General features: G+C 47.2%; 1 protein-coding gene across 3 annotated transcripts in view; it reads left to right on the forward strand.

Annotated features, from left to right (window-relative positions):
* The window catches only part of TUBGCP2 (tubulin gamma complex component 2), a 348,385-nt gene that overhangs the window by 239,745 nt on the left and 93,502 nt on the right, over nt 1-15,138 (forward strand). For all 3 annotated transcript variants that reach the window (XM_073686175.1, XM_073686172.1, XM_073686173.1), the window contains exon 11: nt 2,895-3,075. In XM_073686175.1, coding sequence (XP_073542276.1) covers nt 2,895-3,075 — 181 coding nt within the window. The remainder of the gene's footprint in view (nt 1-2,894; nt 3,076-15,138) is intronic.

The following is a 15,138-nucleotide window of genomic DNA, read 5'->3' on the forward strand; positions in this document are numbered from 1 at the left end:
GTATATGAGCCTAAATAATTCTACTTATTAGTGTGAATTATTACTCATGTAGTCCGTTTCTCAGTTTAAGTTTCTAGCTATACAAGAATGTAGCTCTCTGCCGATTTACTATATACGTCCCAAAGACTACCTATCGCTAGTAAAAGACTAATATTATATATTATTAACACTGGGTTCATTTTGTCCAGCTTGTTTATATTTTACAATGCAGAGTCTGAATTGGTCCAACACAGATTGAGAAGAAAAAATGGTTTTTAATCATTCTTATTATTGTTTTTTATATATATCACTGCTGTAATTATCTGACTAGACATTGCATATTTCTTTGTTTCAAGTTTATGTAGGGTGATTTTCCCTGAGGATTTCCCCTGGGGCATCTCACCCATCTGATTCCTGTTTTCTAATTATTCCTGTCTTCCTTAAGGCTGAGTTCACACGATGCGTTTTTCATGCGTTTCCGCGGCGTTTTTGCAGTTGCGTAAACTCCGCGGAAACGCATGAAAAACGCATGGTAGAAGGGCAGCAATGTTCCCCAATGGAAATCCGCATGTGCTGTGCCCATGATGCGGATTTTTCCGCAGCGTAAACGCTGCGGTCAAAAATCCGCAGCATGTCACTTAATTTTGCGGAAACGCTGCTCTTTTGCCGCCATTGACTTGCATTAGACCGCATGGAATCCGCATCACTGTATATGTTGATGCGCTTTTCATGCAGTCTAATGTGCGGATGGTACCCGGGTGTGGATGAGAGGACTCTCATCCAGACCCAGGTACCATTAAAAAAAAAAGAATAAAATAAAAAATATATATATTCTCACCTTCTGACGGCCCGCGCTGCGTCCTGCCGGCTTCCCGCGCACTTCGCGGTTGAATGAAGGACCTTCGCTGACGTCAGAGTCATGTGACGGGTCACGTGACGCTGACGTCGGAAGGTCCTACAGTCTTCACTGCCGGCAGCCGGGACCGATGAAGCAGGACACCTGGGGCCATCAGAGGGTAACGTATAGATTTATTTTTTATTTTTTGACATCACACACTATATAAATCCAAGCCGGTTGCATGGATTTATATAGTGTGAAGTTGACAAGCACTTTCCAAGTGATGCTAAAATCGCTTGGGAAGCGCTTGTCAACCCGCATGCGGAAATGAAAGTGAAGACCGCTTCATTTCCGCATGTCCCTGGCAGGAAACCGCATGTACAATCCGCATGCGTTTTTTCCTGCCAGAGAGATGCAGAAACGCTCAGGAAAAAATCCTGAGCATTTCTGCATCGTGTGCACATACCCTTAAGGTTCGTTTTGTCTGTCTGATTACTCTGATACCAAATCCTAAAAATGCCTGGCATTTGAAACGCGTATGGTTGCGTAAATTTTTTTCTGCCTCCTTCCCCCCTCTACCTCTTGTCAGAGGTTTAACTGCCTGTTATTAAAGGGGTTGTCCACTACTTTAGACTATCCCCCTAAGACTTTTTGTAAATACCTTTCTTTGCAGATACTGCCTGTGAGCGGCGCTATCACTGGCCGCTCACAGGCATCATGTGATCCCCGGCTGCAGCCAGCTCTGACATCCTCTGATGTCACGACAAGTGCTGGCAGCAGCCGGGGGTCTTTTTCTTCCTGGTTCCACGGTGGATGCCAGGCTGTGGGCGGGGTTACCCCCTGCGTCACACACGGCATTCACCGCGCGCTCTGCCTCTCCCCATTCATTGGGAAAGCGGGTAACCCCGCCCACAACACAGCCGCCACAGCGGGGACCCCAGCGCTGAGTCATGCCTCACTTGTGGTGATGTCAGCACGGGGTCACGTGATGCCTGTGAGTGGCCACCGATAACGCCGCTCACAGGCAGTATCTGCAACGGAAGGTATTTACAAAAAGTCTTAGGGGCCCCGGGGGGATACATTGGGGGGGTAGTCTAAAGTAGTGCACAACTTCTTTAATTTTGTCATATTTACTCTTAAATTTTAAAATGGTTATAATAAAGGACTATTGGTTTTAACATTTTGTGGAAATATGAATCTGGGAGCTGGATCATATCCTTACATCCCCAGCTAGTAAAAGACTGCCTAACTTATTCATGAAAAACTTGCAGCCACACAAGATTTTCTTTAATAACCCTAATTAAAAATGACGAAGAAATCTTTCCCTAAATTACCTTTAAAAGATTTGACTTTCAAGCTAAAGTTGGGTCCAAATTTCAAGGTTGTTTTATCCCACATTTGTCCACTCTACACTTTTGTAGTCAGACTGCGAGATTTTGCTGTCCCAACTAAATAAACATTGTTTAAACTTTAGAACAATGGATCAGAAACTTTTAACAATCAGTAACTATAGTTGTGAAGCACAAACAGTGTTTATTTAGTTACAAAAATGAGATAACTTGGGAAAGCTCACAATTTGACTATAAACTGTTTTCCAGTGCTGTGTTCCAATACTTAAACCGTGCTGAGCTGCACCTTTATTTTTCACCATTCTTTTTATAAATAAAAACAAAGACAAAAGCAAAAAACACATATACCTAAAAGTAAATGGATAAATCGCACAGTGCATAAAATAATGATAAATAATAAAGGGTGTTTAGTTAACATAAATTTTTATCAAAATAATGTAAAAGCCATCCCGCCACGTCACTGCAACCCTTATGGGACAGTCCTAACTCTACTATTAAAATCTTACCATTTGTCAAGTGACATACATATGGATAAGGGCAGAGAGACTGAACCCTTAGTAGAAGCATAGACCTGAGAGGCAGAATGAACCTTTCAGCTCAGACAAAGGGCGGCCACACCCTTATATATACTAAAGCACACTAAACTACAAAGAAAAAAACAGAGTCTGAACTGAAACGTAAATTGATGTGCATTCTTTTATGTTTTATTTTTACTTTCTTGTTATAAGGTCCATCAAGCACTATTTCCTCATGAATCAAGGAGACTTTTTTGTCCATTTCATGGATCTCACAGAAGAAGAGCTCAAGAAGACAGTGGAAGACATCATTCCAACTCGACTGGAAGCTCTGTTAGAACTAGCTTTGAGAATGAGTACTGCAAATACAGATCCTTTTAAGGATGATCTAAAGGTACTGTGAACATTTTAAAAGCAAACAGGTATTGTTTAATTTTAGTTATATCTTCCTGCTAAGCGATCATAAATAAATTAGCCTTCTATACTAATCCTTGTTCTTTGAATATAGTCCTCTAAATAATATACCTTACTCATTAGCATGATCTTGGGGGAGCACAGCACCATGGTAATAGCCATGCCAATATCAATTTGTCCCTAGTTATGCAAAGAAAAAAGATTACTCCTCTTATGCAAGACTTTCCTGGCATTCTTTGGAAACCCTTTAGTCTGCACCAGACTCATCAGTTTTAGCCTGGTCACTGATGGAGGCAGACCCAGCAAACATTTTGATCCATTGCGATTTGCTTATTTTTTTTATTATTTTTTAATCTTCGTTCTTTTGTTCTGTTCTTGAGGAGGATTACATTTATTTCTGCCAGTCATATTTACAAAGGGTGATTGACAGCAATGGGCTGCTCTGCTATTCATACCCCTCTAAGGTTGCAAGAAAAAAAAAACAGGAAAGGCAACATTTCTCTATTTTTCCCCTTTTCTGATCACATCTCCTTTTTAAACCTGTTGTGGTTATAGTTAAATTAGTAACAAAATGTACAATTGGTGGAGGAAGGTAGAACTTGATGGACCTAGGCCTTTATTCAACCTATGTCAGTGGGTACGGAAAGTATTCAGACCCCTTTAAATTTTTCACTCTTTGTTTCTTTGCAGCCATTTGGTAAATTCTAAAAAGTTCATTTTTTTTTCTCATTAACGTACACTCTGCACCCCATCTTTACTGGAAAAAAACAGAAATGTAGAAATTTTTGCAAATTTATTAAAAAAAGAAAAACTGAAACATGCTTGTGTCTCTCTGACCTGCCTACTATCCTAGTTTTATTGGTCAGGATCCAGCTTAGTATAAGTAGTTCAACTCATTTAATCCGGCTATAGGAGACATATCCAGGCTCTTACATTCCATGATAGATGCCTTTTAGATGATTTTTTCCTTTAGTAGGTCATTCAGGCTGTACTCTTTACAATCTCTGAAATGGAATACAGAAATTGCTCGAAGAGGTAATTCATTGAGATATACCACAGAAAAACAAGCATTATATCGGAAAGTTGAAAGATGGATCACACCCCAGTGGAATATGCTATGGACCAATAATAAAGGGCACCGCAAATCAGAGCAAAAACCGAACAGAAAGAGAAAACACAGCGACAAAAAGCCCATAAGCAGAATTATGTAAAAATAGAAATTTTATTAACCCCTTTCTGGCCCAAAGTGTACGAATACGTATCTGTGCCTTGGGCCTTATGGACCAGATACGTATTAGTACGCCCTGGCGATTTCGCCCAAAGAGCGCGAACACCACCGGGTGTCGGCTGATTGTCACAGCTGACACCCGGTGCTATGTGCTAGGATCTGTCCCGCACCGCTCCCAGCACATTAACCCCCGAAATACTGTCATCGAAGTCGATCGCAGCATTCTGGGAGCAAGAGGAGGTAAGCGCTGCTTACTTAGTTACCTCCTCTCCGGGGTCCCGATGCTTGTCATGGTGACCCGATGTAGTCATGAAGACATCTGAGTTGCCAGGAAGTAGGAAGTTACTTTGGTCGTGTGCAGTGCCCGACCTAAGTAACATCTGCATGCTGTGCTGACAGGCTGAATATAGCATAGACATTCTGCTGCATCTCTATGCTATATAAGCGATCAGGCTGCAAAAAGTGAAAGTCCTATAGTGGGACATACTATACAAGTAAAAAAGTGCCAGAAAGTGAAAAAAAAAAAAATGTAAAAATATTTTAAAAAAATTAAAAAAATAATCCCGACACCCAAAAAAAATATATACTGCACCCATAAATATGTACCTGTATTATGAAAAAAAAAAGTAAAGTACACATATTTGGTATCGCAGCGTCCGTAACGACCTGACCTATAAAAATGTACCACTAGTTAACCCCTTTAGTGAAAACTGTAAAAAAATAAAAAATGAAACAAAAAAAATGATGCTTTATCATCATACCCCCAAACAAAAAATGGAATAAAGCGCAATCAAAAAGACGAATGTAAATAAAAATGGTACAGCTGAAAACGTTATCTTGTCCCGCAAAAAACAAGCCGCCATACAGCTCCATCAGCCGAAAAATGAAAGTTATAGTGCTCAGAATAAAGCGATAAAAAATAATTTTTTCTATAAAGTAGTTTTTATTGTGTAAAAGTGTCAAAACATAAAAAAAAAATATAAATGGTACCGCTGTAAACGTACTGACCCGAAGAATAAAGCTACCTTATCAATTTTACCACACGTAGAACGGCATAAAAAAACAAACAATTCCTGAATCGTTGGTTTTGGTTTACTCTACCTTCCAAAAATCTGAATAGAAACCCACGTGTCACATGGTACCAATAAAAACGTCAACTTGTCCCACAAAAAACAGTCACATGGCCGTCGGCCGAAATATGGAAAAATTATAGCTCTCAAAATATGGCGATGCAAAAACTAGTCTTTGCAATAAAAAGTTTTCTTTAGTGTGTGACAGCTGCCAATTATAAAAACCCGATATGAATCTGGTATCACTGTAATCGCACCGACCCGAAGAATAAAGTCATCTAATCACTTATACCGCATGAGGAAAGGCGTAAAAAATAAACTCTAGGCTTACGGTTGTGGTAGAGTTAGTAGGGATAGGGTTGGGCTAGGGTTAGGGCTGGGCTAGGGTTAGCGTTGGGCTAGGGTTAGCGTTGGGCTAGGGTTAGGGTTGTGCTAGGGTTAGGGTTGTGCTAGGGTTAAGGTTGTGCTAGGGTTAAGGTTGGGCTAAGGTTAGGATTTTTTTCAAAAGTAAAGAAAAAAAATTACGACGATATGGTGACCAGTGTTGAGTGCAAGTGCTTGCTACTTGAGTTTGCATCGGGTGCTCGGGTGTGCAAAGAGTATCCTGAGTAGTCGAGTGACATGCTCGAGTCTCCGCCCCATATGTTTTGCAGCTGTTACACAGCCAAAAAAACCTTGCCTGCCATGTACGAGCGATCCCCGCATATTTTTTTTTGGGTGTCTAATAACCATGAAACATGCGGGACAGGGACTTGAGCATCCGCGATACATGGTGCATACCCCAGTACCCGATACAAACTCAAGTAGCGAGCACTTGCGCTGAAGACTAATGATAACTTATTCAATATGATGACCTTATTTTATTAAATTCTGTGTTGTACCTCTGTGTTCAAAATGTTCACTATACCCCTTGATAAAATCCTTGAGGGGTGTATTTTCCAAAATGGTATCACTTGTGGGGGGTTTCCACAGTTTAGGCACATCAGGGGCTCCCCAAACGCGACATGGCGTCCGCTAATTATTCAAGCAAGTTTTACATTCAAAAAGTCAAATGGCGCTCCTTCCCTACCAAACCCTGCCGTGCGCCCAAATAGTGTTTTTCTCCCAAATATAGGGTATTGGCTTACTCAGGAGAAATTGCACATCAAGTTGCGTGGTGCAATTTCTCCTGTTACCTTTCTGAAAATGCAAAATTGGGGGCTGAAAAGCATTTTTGTGGGAAAAATGTGAAAATTTTATTTTTACGGCTCAATGTTATAAATTTCTGTGAAGCCCCTGGGGGCTCAAAATGTTCCCCACAAAGCTAAATAAGTTCCCTGAGGGGTCTAGTTTCCAAAGTAGTGTCATCTGTGGGGGGTTTCCACTATTTAGGCACATCAGGGGCTCCCCAAATGTGACATGGCATCCACTAATTATTCATGCAAGTTTTACATTCAAAAAGTAAAATGGCGCTCCTTCCCTTCCGAACCCTGCCGTGCACCCAAACAGTGATTTTTTCCCCACATATGGGGTATATGCGTGCTCAGGAGAAATTGCACAACAAAGTTTGGGGTCCATTTTTTCCTGTTAACATTGCGGAAAAAAAAATTGGGTCTAAAGTAACATTTTTGTGAAAAAAAATAAATGTTCATTTATTCCTTCCATATTCCAAAAATTCCTGTGAAGCACCTGAAGGGTTAATAAACTTCTTGAATGTGGTTTTGAGCACCTTGAGGGGTGCAGTTTTTAGAATGGTGTCACTTTGGGTTATTTTCTGTCATATAAGCCCCTTAAAGTCACTTCAAATGTGATGTGGTCCCTAAAAAATGGTTTTGTAAATTTTATTGGAAAAATGAGAAATCGCTGGTCAACTTTTAACCCTTATAACTACCTATCCCAAAAAAAAATTGATTCCAAAATTGTGCTGATGTAAAGTAGACATGTGGGAAATGTTATTTATTAACTATTTTGTTTGACATATTTCTCTGATTTAAGGCATGAAAATTATGAAATGTTCTAAATTTTCACCAAATTTCCGTGTTTCTCACAAATAAACGCAAGTGATATCAAAGAAATTTTACCACTATCATGAAGTACAATATGTCACGAAAAAAATATTCTCAGAATCAGTGGGATCCGTTGAAGCGTTCCAGAGTTATTACTTCCAAAGTGACAGTGATCAGAATTGTAAAAATTGACCTGGTCATTAAGGTGCAAACCACCTTGGGGGGGTAAAGGGGTTAAACATGCAATTATTAGAACAATTATCTCTCATTGAAGAGAAATGACACGGAAAAAAACATGTGCAAGAGCAGACAGGACATGCAAACCACCCAGAAACCTGGCATATTAGGTAAAAGATGACAAGTCAATCGCTCACAGTGATCCTCACCACTACATAGTTGTATCTGTGCAAGGGTTACATATAGAAAATAGGTAAATACACAAATTATGTGTGGACTGCATATATACCTTAAGTAAGGGGAACGGGAGCAATGCCGCTTGCTGGGTGGGTCCACCCCAACGCACGTTTTGGCAGACCTTCGTCAGTGGGTGGTGCACTAGTATCCCTGTGATCCTCTGCGTCCCGAGGTGTTCTGAATGGACCTGCGCTGACGTAATTAAGTCAGCTGTTGCGTGACCATCACATGACTAAATGACGTCAGCGCAGGTCCTTTCAGAACGCCGAGGACAGAGCACGCCAACGGAGAGGAGACCGGGGGCTGCGGAGAGGTAAGTATAATGTTTTTTTTTTTTATTTTTTACGTTTTAATTCTTTTTTTACTAATGGTACCCGGGTCTGGAGGAGAGTCTCCTCTTCTCCAGACCCGGGTACCATCCGTGCATTGAACCACATAACATCCGCATACATACACACATACATGCGGATGTTATGCAGTGCAATGCAAGTCAGTGGCGGCGATTTTGCCGCGTTTACGCACAAGAAATGGTTGTGCTGCAGATTTTTTCGCATTGATAATCCGCAGTGGAAATTTCCACAGCATGTGCACAGCACATGCGGATTATCATTGGCGAACATGGCAGACAACTTAACATGCGTTTTTAATGCGTTTTCGCGGCGGAAATGGCGCCACGGAAACACATTAAATCCGCATAGTGGGCACACAGCCTTATCTACAGCAGTTTCCAGAGCACATTACCCTCTTTCCCCAACTTCTACACTACACCAGATGAAGAAAAAGTGACAGTGTCACCCTGCACAGTAACAGGACCCCCCCACTGAAAACAGTATCCTCAAAATTAAAATACATCACAGCAGTAATAGTATCCATAAATAGCCCCTACAGTAATAATGTCCCACGTCCTGCTCCCATAAGTACTCCATTCTGGACCCCATTTGACTTAATCCTGCCCTCATGTCATGTCTCAGCTCTCCCCTCCATGTCTCAGCTCTCCCCTCCATGTCTCAGCTCTCCCCTCCACGTCTCAGCTTTCCCCTCCACGTCTCAGCTCTCCCCTCCACGTCTCAGCTCTCCCCTCCACGTCTCAGCTCTCCCCTCCACGTCTCAGCTCTCCCCTCCTCGTCTCAGCTCTCCCCTCCACGTCTCAGCTCTGCTCTCCCCTCCACGTCTCAGCTCGGCTCTCCCCTGCACGTCTCAGCTCGGCTCTCCCCTGCACGTCTCAGCTCGGCTCTCCCCTGCACGTCTCAGCTCGGCTCTCCCCTGCACGTCTCAGCTCGGCTCTCCCCTGCACGTCTCAGCTCGGCTGTCCTCTGCACGTCTCAGCTCGGCTCTCCCCTGCACGTCTCAGCTCGGCTCTCCCCTGCACGTCTCAGCTCGGCTCTCCCCTGCACGTCTCAGCTCGGCTCTCCCCTGCACGTCTCAGCTCGGCTCTCCCCTGCACGTCTCAGCTCGGCTCTCCCCTGCACGTCTCAGCTCGGCTCTCCCCTGCACGTCTCAGCTCGGCTCTCCCCTGCACGTCTCAGCTCGGCTCTCCCCTGCACGTCTCAGCTCGGCTCTCCCCTGCACGTCTCAGCTCGGCTCTCCCCTGCACGTCTCAGCTCGGCTCTCCCCTGCACGTCTCAGCTCGGCTCTCCCCTGCACGTCTCAGCTCGGCTCTCCCCTGCACGTCTCAGCTCGGCTCTCCCCTGCACGTCTCAGCTCGGCTCTCCCCTGCACGTCTCAGCTCGGCTCTCCCCTGCACGTCTCAGCTCGGCTCTCCCCTGCACGTCTCAGCTCGGCTCTCCCCTGCACGTCTCAGCTCGGCTCTCCCCTGCACGTCTCAGCTCGGCTCTCCCCTGCACGTCTCAGCTCGGCTCTCCCCTGCACGTCTCAGCTCGGCTCTCCCCTGCACGTCTCAGCTCGGCTCTCCCCTGCACGTCTCAGCTCGGCTCTCCCCTGCACGTCTCAGCTCGGCTCTCCCCTGCACGTCTCAGCTCGGCTCTCCCCTGCACGTCTCAGCTCGGCACTCCCCTGCACGTCTCAGCTCGGCACTCCCCTGCACGTCTCAGCTCGGCTCTCCCCTGCACGTCTCAGCTCGGCTGTCCCCTGCACGTCTCAGCTCGGCTGTCCCCTGCACGTCTCAGCTCGGCTGTCCCCTGCACGTCTCAGCTCGGCTGTCCCCTGCACGTCTCAGCTCGGCTGTCCCCTGCACGTCTCAGCTCGGCTGTCCCCTGCACGTCTCAGCTCGGCTGTCCCCTGCACGTCTCAGCTCGGCTCTCCCCTGCACGTCTCAGCTCGGCTCTCCCCTGCACGTCTCAGCTCGGCTGTCCTCTGCACGTCTCAGCTCGGCTCTCCCCTGCACGTCTCAGCTCGGCTCTCCCCTGCACGTCTCAGCTCGGCTCTCCCCTGCACGTCTCAGCTCGGCTCTCCCCTGCACGTCTCAGCTCGGCTCTCCCCTGCACGTCTCAGCTCGGCTCTCCCCTGCACGTCTCAGCTCGGCTCTCCCCTGCACGTCTCAGCTCGGCTCTCCCCTGCACGTCTCAGCTCGGCTCTCCCCTGCACGTCTCAGCTCGGCTCTCCCCTGCACGTCTCAGCTCGGCTCTCCCCTGCACGTCTCAGCTCGGCTCTCCCCTGCACGTCTCAGCTCGGCTCTCCCCTGCACGTCTCAGCTCGGCTCTCCCCTGCACGTCTCAGCTCGGCTCTCCCCTGCACGTCTCAGCTCGGCTCTCCCCTGCACGTCTCAGCTCGGCTCTCCCCTGCACGTCTCAGCTCGGCTCTCCCCTGCACGTCTCAGCTCGGCTCTCCCCTGCACGTCTCAGCTCGGCTCTCCCCTGCACGTCTCAGCTCGGCTCTCCCCTGCACGTCTCAGCTCGGCTCTCCCCTGCACGTCTCAGCTCGGCTCTCCCCTGCACGTCTCAGCTCGGCTCTCCCCTGCACGTCTCAGCTCGGCTCTCCCCTGCACGTCTCAGCTCGGCTCTCCCCTGCACGTCTCAGCTCGGCTCTCCCCTGCACGTCTCAGCTCGGCTCTCCCCTGCACGTCTCAGCTCGGCTCTCCCCTGCACGTCTCAGCTCGGCTCTCCCCTGCACGTCTCAGCTCGGCTCTCCCCTGCACGTCTCAGCTCGGCTCTCCCCTGCACGTCTCAGCTCGGCTCTCCCCTGCACGTCTCAGCTCGGCTCTCCCCTGCATGTCTCAAAAAAAAAAATTCCTCCTTACCATACGCCAGAAAAATGCGCGTGACGTCAGCTGCCCGTCTGTGATCGGCTGGCGGCCGTTAAATATTGCCGTGCGGGAAGACTCCAACACGGCAATAGCTTTAAAGTGAACCCGTGTCCGAGCGAGGATGCAAGTTCTGTTCCCTGAGGCCTGGTGAGCTGAGGGGGGCGCGCTGCCGGGGACCCATTCGGGACCCTCTGCTCACCTTGCTCCCTACGCCAGTAAGGGCACTAATGCCCTGATGGCGCCCCTGCATCCACCCATTACTTCCAAATCTTATAGAACTTATGCATTTCTTTTCAGATATACTTCCTTCTCCAAACGTATTATGTTGTTCATTTTGTTCTTAAGCTCTCCAATAGATGGGGGGCAGCATCTAGCCAATAACAAGCTAACCGTTTCATAGTCTGATATATAGTATGGGGAAATACCCAAGTTCATTGGAGAATCTGGATCAGTCCCCTGTTCCTGAAGACCCAGGACATACCACAACGGGCTTGGCTATATCTGGATGCCATAGACCTGTCTCGCAAGGTCCAAACATCTCTCCAATGCTCCACACTCCCACATCCTGTGCATAAGATGTGTGTTATCCTGCCCACATCTAGGACATTGCGCATCCTGTCTGATCCCAATTTTGTACAACAGACTAGGCATTTTATATGCTGTAGGGGTTTTACTCACTTGGGTGCGACAGGAGTAAAACAGGAGGCTTGTACCTTTAAAAATTCATGTGGGTTTATTGCTTCATAAACCCAGAAGCCAAACAGAAAAATAGCTGTTAGATCAGGCAAACAATGTAAACGTCATTAGCAGGTCTCTGCTCATTCAGGCTGGGGTAGCATCCAGTATCCTGGCTTGGTTTGGAGACACATACACAGGAGGCCTTCTCCCGCCAAACACACAAACCACACCCAGAGGTGAGATATGTTGGTAGCTGCACCCACCCATTCTCTCCTAGCTACCCATAACATGGCTCTCATGTGCACCAAACGATCCTGTTAGTGCTTATGTGCAGGGCCGGCCTTAGGGTATATGGCGCCCTGTGCGAAATCCCTCTTGGCGCCCCCCCCCAAAGAAAAAAAATTAAACTCATGTAGGTGAAAACAACAAGTGCATTTTTTATTAATCAAATGATCAAGTAATAACAAGCAACAAAAGTTGAAAAGTTTTAAAGCCGCCACCACGATAAGGTAGACTCTTCTGGCAGGGCCCTACTCTAACCTATTAAAATTTTCTTAAAATATCCAATACTCTTTTTAGATATATTTTTATTTAGTTTTCTTTAAGGGAATGTGTCATATACATTTTTTTTTAAAAATGACCAATAATACCACATACAGGGAATACTGCCACACCATGACCAGACCACATATTACCACAACATAGTGACCGAATAATACCACACAGAAGGGGGAAAAACTGCCACACCATGACCAGACCACATATTACCACCACATTACTAATATTACCACCACATTACTAATATTACCATAAGTGTCATTATGCACGGGAGCTCTATACATGGTATGTATAATGTAAGTGTCCAGGTAATCTAGTGATCACCAGTGACATTATACACAGGAGCTCTGTATATAGTGTCAGTGTACAGGTAATACAGTGATCATCAGTGACATTATACACAGGAGCTCTGTATATAGTGTCAGTGTACAGGTAATACAGTGATCACCAGTGACATTATACACAGGAGCCCGGTACATAGTATATAGTGTAAGTGTACATGTAATACACTGACTCACTGGTGACGTCTCTAGGTGAAGTCCTTCAGCTACGCTTTTCTCCTTCATCCAGCACAGACCGCCATTACGTCTTCCAGCCAGGACTCGTCTCTGCATAAAATAACACAGTTATCTAGAGCACATTCCCCAACTTCTACATTACGCAGCTGAATACAGACGTGTATCCACCATCAATATATGGTTAGTTATTATACAACCTACCATTCCAAATATAAATTGTAATCCACCACGGTGCCCCCATTAACTGTAAATAGGCACTTAATATATAATTTAATTAGAACCTCTACTCTTTCCGCCAATTTGTTACCAGTTACACTCCTGCATCCGCAACGCCCCCTACTCTATACTTCCTGCTCCCCGCATTCATTATTTACATGCACCCCCTGCCCCAATTCATTATATCATGTCCTGCTCTCCCCACCCCATCATCATTTACTGTCCCCCACCCCACATTCATTATGTGCAGCTCATTATCCCCCTACTCCCAATTCCCCCATGTGCAGCTCATTTTCTCCCAATTCCCCCATGTGCAGCTCTCACCCCCCCATGTGCACATCTCTCATCCCCCTCCCCCACATGTGCCCCTCTCTCATCCCCCTCCCCCACATGTGCACCTCTCTCATCCCACTCCCCCACATGTGCACCTCTCTCATCCCCCTCCCCCACATGTGCACCTCTCTCATCCCCCTCCCCCACATGTGCACCTCTCTCATCCCCCCCATGTGCACATCTCTCATCCCCCTCCCCCACATGTGCACCTCTCTCATCCCCCTCCCCCACATGTGCACCTCTCTCATCCCCCTCCCCCACATGTGCACACCTCTCATCCCCCTCCCCCACATGTGCACCTCTCTCATCCCCCTCCCCCACATGTGCACCTCTCTCATTCCCCTCCCCCACATGTGCACCTCCCATTCCCCCCACTCCTAGTAAATTGTATTTAAAAAAAAAAAAAAACTTGTTATACTTACCCCCATGCGATCCCTGCAGAATCCTCGTCCAAATCGATGACACCAGGTTCTCCTGACTTCCGGTCATGTGACGGTGCCGTCACATGACCGGAAGTCAGAGAAATCATGACAGAGATGTTCCGGCCCCGGCGCTTAGCATGGGGCCGGGGGCCCCATGAGGAGAGAGACACACAAGAGGGGGGCCCCCAAGGGGGCCCCTACCGGCCGGGCCCCATACTGGAGTCAGGGCAGTCATGCCCTGATGGCGGCCCTGCTGGAGGCTGAAGGGGCCCCCTCTCCCTCGGGGCCCCCGTTCAATGAACCGGCTGCACGGGCGGTAGTTCCGCCCCTGTGTGTGAGGAGGAGAGAGTGCAGCGCGCCCGGGTCCCGGCCGGACATTTCAGAGCAGAGAGGGGGCGCCGGCGCCTGAGCACAGAAGAAACGCTGGGCGCTCCCTCTCTGCTCTTCCATAAGAAAAATACCGACGGGGAGGGAGCCAGCGCAGCGCCCCCCTTCACTCTCAAGTTTGAGGCGCCCTGTGCAGTTGCACAGCTGGCACGCCCCAAAGGCCGGCCCTGCTTATGTGCACTAGAGAAACACTCCGGGTTACATCACAGAGACCAGCCATCTCTGTGACACATACCTCCCGTCGACTACACGACCATTAGCCACCTTACAATACTCTATGCAAGAAAAAAAAAGCTGAGAGAGCCTTTGTCCCTCCGAAACCGCCAACGTAGGGGTAGGTTCCAGAACATCCACCCATTGCTTTTTTGTCAGAGGTCCCAAGTCCCTTTCCCATGTGGATCTGACCTGCATAGGTAACTTATTGAGGTACAGTGGCAAGAGGTCTGTGAGAGTCAGCTGGTTGGTAGGTGATCAAATACTTATTTCATGCAGTAAAATGCAATTTTATTCTTAAAATCATACAATGTGATTTTCTGGTTTTTATTTTTAGATTCTGTCTCCCACAATGCAAATTACAGACCTCTCTATTGTTTGTAGGTGGGAAAACTTGCAAAACCGGCAGTGTATCACATACTTATTTTCCCCACTGTATATATGGGTCAGTGGGCCATCATATAATATACTAGCTATTCTATGCCCGGGTGGCGAGCATTTTTATTGATATGTGCTACCCTATCCTGGTCCATGCTCCCCCATCCTGGCATGTGCTGCCCCCATCCTGGCATGTGCTGCCCCCATCCTGGCATGTGCTGCCCCCATCCTGGCATGTGCTGCCCCCATCCTGGTATGTGCTGCCCCCATCCTGGTATGTGCTGCCCCCATCCTGGTATGTGCTGCCCCCATCCTGGTATGTGCTGCCCCCATCCTGGTATGTGCTGCACCCATCGTGTTCCCCCGTCCTGGTATGTGCTGCCCCCCGTCCTGGTATGTGCTGCCCCCCGTCCTGGTATGTGCTGCCCCCCGTCCTGGTAT

This window comes from Phyllobates terribilis, unplaced genomic scaffold (genome assembly GCF_046119375.1).
Source record: "Phyllobates terribilis strain yellow unplaced genomic scaffold, ASM4611937v1 Scaffold_5__5_contigs__length_657084704, whole genome shotgun sequence".
Lineage (NCBI taxonomy): Eukaryota > Metazoa > Chordata > Amphibia > Anura > Dendrobatidae > Phyllobates > Phyllobates terribilis.